This window comes from Oncorhynchus tshawytscha, linkage group LG10 (assembly GCF_018296145.1).
Source record: "Oncorhynchus tshawytscha isolate Ot180627B linkage group LG10, Otsh_v2.0, whole genome shotgun sequence".
In the NCBI taxonomy this organism is placed as follows: domain Eukaryota; kingdom Metazoa; phylum Chordata; class Actinopteri; order Salmoniformes; family Salmonidae; genus Oncorhynchus; species Oncorhynchus tshawytscha.
Window position 1 is genome coordinate 77,653,725 of NC_056438.1, and position 4,452 is coordinate 77,658,176.

The window sequence follows — 4,452 nt, forward strand, 5'->3', positions numbered from 1 at the left end:
GATGGGTAGAAGACCGGCGCCGCCAAACGCCGCCTGAACAACGAGAGGCACCGACTTCGGGGGAAGTCGTGACACTGGACCTGTATCCATCCTGCCCTGCCTTTCTAAAATCTTCGAAAGCCAAGTTAACAAACAGATCACCGACCATTTTGAATCCCACCGTATCTTCTCCGCTATGCAATCTGGTTTCAGAGCTGGTCACGGGTGCACCTTAGCCATTCTCAAGGTCCTAAACAATATCATAACCGCTATCGATAAAAGACAGTACTGTGCAGCCGTATTAATCGACCTGCCAAAGCTTTCGACTCTGTCAATCACCGCATTCTTATCGGCAGACTCAATAGTCTTGGTTTCTCTAATGACTGCCTCGCCTGGTTCACCAACTACTTCACAGACAGAGTTCAGTATGTCAAATTGGAGGGCCTGTTGTCTGGACCTCTGGCAGTCTCTATGGGGGTGCCACAGTGTTCAATTCTCTTTTCTCTGTATATATCAATGATGTCGCTCTTGCTGCTGGTGAGTCTCTGATCCACCTCTACGTAGACGACAACATTCTGTATACCTCTGGCCCTTCTTTGGACACTGTGTTAACAAACCTCCAAACGAGCTTCAATGCCATACAACGCTCCTTCATTGGCCTCAAACTGCTTTTAAATGCTAGTAAAACTAAATGCATGCTCTTCAACTGATCGCTGCCCGCACCCGCCAGCCCAGCTAGCATCACTACTCTGGACGGTTCGGACTTAGAATATGTGGACAACTACAAATACCTAGTTGTCTGATTAGACTGTAAACTCTCCTTCCAGACTCACATTAAGCATCTCCAATCCAAAATTAAATCTAGAATCAGCTTCCTATTGCGCCACAAAGCCTCCTTCACTCACGCTGCCAAACATACCCTTGTAAAACTGACTATCTGACCGATCCTTGACTTCAGCGATGTCATTTACAAAATAGCCTCCAACACTCTACTCAGCAAACTGGATGTAGTCTATCACAGTGCCATTTGTTTTGTCACCAAAGCCCCATATACCACTCACCACTGCGACCTGTACGCTCTCGTTGGCTGGCCCTCGCTACATATTTGTCGCCAAATCCACTGGCTCCAGGTCATCTGTAAGTCTTTGCTAGGTAAAGCCCCGCCTTATCTCAGCTCACTGGTCACCATAGCAACACCCACCCGTAGCACGCGCTCCAGCAGGTATATCTCACTGGTCACCATCAGCTGTCAGAGCAGCTTACGGATCACTGTACCTGTACACAGCCAATCTGTAAATAGCACATCCAACTACCTCATGCCCATATTGTTATTTATCCTCTTGCTCTTTTGCACCCCAGTATCTCTACTTACACATCACCATCTGCACATCTATCACTCCAGTGTTAATGCTAAATTCTAATTATTTTGCCTCCATGGCCTATTTATTGCCTTTACCTCCCTACTCTTCTACATTTGCACACACTGTACATAGATTTTTCTATTGTGTTATTGACTGTATGTTTGTTTATGTGTATCTCTGTGTTGTTGTTATTGTCGCACTGCTTTGCTTTATCTTGGCCAGATCGCAGTTGTAAATGAGAACTTGTTCTGAACTGGCCGACCTGGTTATATAAAGGTGAAATAAAATAAATAAACTACTTGAGAAAAAGCTAGGCAAATTTGTACGTGCAAATTATGAGAATTTACAGATAATTTCTTTGTCACGGGTATATTATGTGGGGCGGCAGGGTAGCCTAGTGGTTAGAGCATTGGACTAGTAACCAAAAGGTTGTAAGTTCGAATCCCCAAGCTGACAAGGTACAAATCTGTCATTCTTCCCCTGAACAGGCAGTTCTGTTCTTAGGCCGTCATTGAAAATAAGAATTTGTTCTTAACTGCCTAGTAAAATGAAATGTCTTGAGTTGCCTTTTCAGAGGAGAAACCATGATTTCTGTCAGCAGAAGGATGTCTTCCTCAACAGGCCTGGGTTGCATCTCAAATATACCCTATTCCTTATACAGGGCCCTCTGTTGACCAGAGCCCATGGTGTAAAGTACCATAGAAATAAGCTGCCATTTTAGAACGTGGCCCTAGTCTTTAGTTAAACATTCCCAGCATGCCGTTCAACAGAAAGCCTCTCAACTGTACCGCTGCACTATAAAAGACTAAGACAAAAGTTCAGAGCTCTCCAGCTACACAGCCAATATGATGTCGCTGCTGCAGAGTGTGTGGGCTTGTGTATCTGTGTGTAGCTAGTACTGTATGTGAGTGTGGGCCCACAATGATGCTGGGGTTGGAGTATGGGCCTGGGGTTGGAGTATGAGGCCCCTATGGTGCTGGGGTTGGAGTATGGGCCTGGGGTTGGAGTATGAGGCCCCCATGGTGCTGGGGTTGGAGTGTGAGGCCCCCATGGTGCTGGGGTTGGAGTATGGGCCCCCATGGTGGTGGGGTTGGAGTATGAGGCCCCCATGGTGCTGGGGTTGGAGTGTGAGGCCCCCATGGTGCTGGGGTTGGAGTATGGGCCCCCATGGTGGTGGGGTTGGAGTGTGGGGCCCCTATGGTGGTGGGGTTGGAGTGTGGGGCCCCCCATGGTGGTGGGTTGGAGTGTGGGGCCCCCATGGTGGTGGGGTTGAGTATGAGGCCCCATGGTGCTGGGGTTGGAGTGTGAGACCCCATGGTGCTGGGGTTGGAGTATGAGGCCCCCATGGTGCTGGGGTTGAGTGTGAGACCCCCATGGTGCTGGGGTTGGAGTATGGGCCCCCATGGTGGTGGGGTTGGAGTGTGGGGCCCCTATGGTGGTGGGGTTGGAGTGTGGGGCCCCCATGGTGGTGGGGTTGGAGTGTGGGGCCCCCATGGTGGTGGGGTTGGAGTGTGGGGCCCCATGGTGGTGGGGTTGGAGTGTGGGGCCCCATGGTGGTGGGCTTGGAGTGTGGGGCCCCATGGTGGTGGGCTTGGAGTGTGGGGCCCCCATGGTGCTAGGGTTGGAGTGTAAGGCCCCCATGGTGGTGGGGTTGGAGTGTGGGGCCCCATGGTGGTGGGGTTGAGTATGAGGCCCCCATGGTGCTGGGGTTGGGTGTGAGGCCCCCATGGTGCTGGGGTTGGGTATGGGCCCCCATGGTGGTGGGGTTGGAGTGTGGGGCCCCTATGGTGGTGGGCTTGGAGTGTGGGGCCCCCATGGTGGTGGGGTTGGAGTGTGGGGCCCCCATGGTGGTGGGGTTGGAGTATGAGGCCCCATGGTGCTGGGGTTGGAGTGTGAGACCCCCATGGTGCTGGGGTTGGAGTATGAGGCCCCCATGGTGCTGGGCTGGAGTGTGAGACCCCCATGGTGCTGGGGTTGGGTATGGGCCCCCATGGTGGTGGGGTTGGAGTGTGGGGCCCCTATGGTGGTGGGGTTGGAGTGTGGGGCCCCCATGGTGGTGGGGTTGGAGTGTGGGGCCCCCATGGTGGTGGGGTTGGAGTGTGGGGCCCCATGGTGGTGGGGTTGGAGTGTGGGGCCCCATGGTGGTGGGCTTGGAGTGTGGGGCCCCATGGTGGTGGGCTTGGGTGTGGGGCCCCCATGGTGCTAGGGTTGGAGTGTAAGGCCCCCATGGTGGTGGGGTTGGAGTGTGGGGCCCCATGGTGGTGGGGTTGGAGTATGAGGCCCCCATGGTGCTGGGGTTGGAGTGTGAGGCCCCATGGTGCTGGGGTTGGAGTATGGGCCCCCATGGTGGTGGGGTTGGAGTGTGGGGCCCCTATGGTGGTGGGGTTGGAGTGTGGGGCCCCCATGGTGGTGGGGTTGGAGTGTGGGGCCCCCATGGTGGTGGGGTTGGAGTATGAGGCCCCCATGGTGCTGGGGTTGGAGTGTGAGACCCCATGGTGCTGGGGTTGGAGTATGAGGCCCCCATGGTGCTGGGGTTGGAGTGTGAGACCCCCATGGTGCTGGGGTTGGAGTATGGGCCCCCATGGTGGTGGGGTTGGAGTGTGGGGCCCCTATGGTGGTTGGGTTGGAGTGTGGGCCCCCATGGTGGTAGGGTTGGAGTGTGGGGCCCCCATGGTGGTGGGGTTGGAGTGTGGGGCCCCATGGTGGTGGGGTTGGAGTGTGGGGCCCCATGGTGGTGGGCTTGGAGTGTGGGGCCCCATGGTGGTGGGCTTGGAGTGTGGGGCCCCCATGGTGCTAGGGTTGGAGTGTAAGGCCCCCATGGTGGTGCGGTTGGAGTGTGTGGGGCCCCATGGTGGCCCCATGGTGGTGGGGTTGGAGTGTGGGGGGGCCCCATGGTGGTGGGGTTGGAGTGTGGGGCCCCATGGTGGTGGGGTTGGATGGTGGTGTGGAGTGTGGGGCCCCATGGTGGTGGGGTTGGAGTGTGGGGCCCCATGGTGGTGGGGTTGGAGTGTGGGGCCCCCATGGTGGTGGGGTTGGAGTGTGGGGCCCCCATGGTGGTGGGGTTGGGTTGGCCCCATGGTGGTGGGGTTGTGTGGGGCCCCCATGGTGGTGG

At 55.6% G+C, this 4,452-nt stretch overlaps 2 protein-coding genes across 12 annotated transcripts in view; one reads left to right on the forward strand and one right to left on the reverse strand.

The window, feature by feature from the left end:
* LOC121847657 (extensin-like) overlaps window positions 1-3,156 on the reverse strand; it is a 69,678-nt gene extending 66,522 nt beyond the window's left edge. The window contains exons 1-2 of the mRNA XM_042329601.1: window positions 3,006-3,156; window positions 2,261-2,770 (exon numbers count right to left, since the gene is read on the reverse strand). Of these exons, the coding sequence (XP_042185535.1) occupies window positions 2,261-2,770; window positions 3,006-3,156 (661 nt within the window). The remainder of the gene's footprint in view (window positions 1-2,260; window positions 2,771-3,005) is intronic.
* LOC112215282 (receptor-type tyrosine-protein phosphatase F) overlaps window positions 1-4,452 on the forward strand; it is a 532,058-nt gene that overhangs the window by 202,909 nt on the left and 324,697 nt on the right. The gene's annotated exons all lie outside the window — the stretch shown is intronic.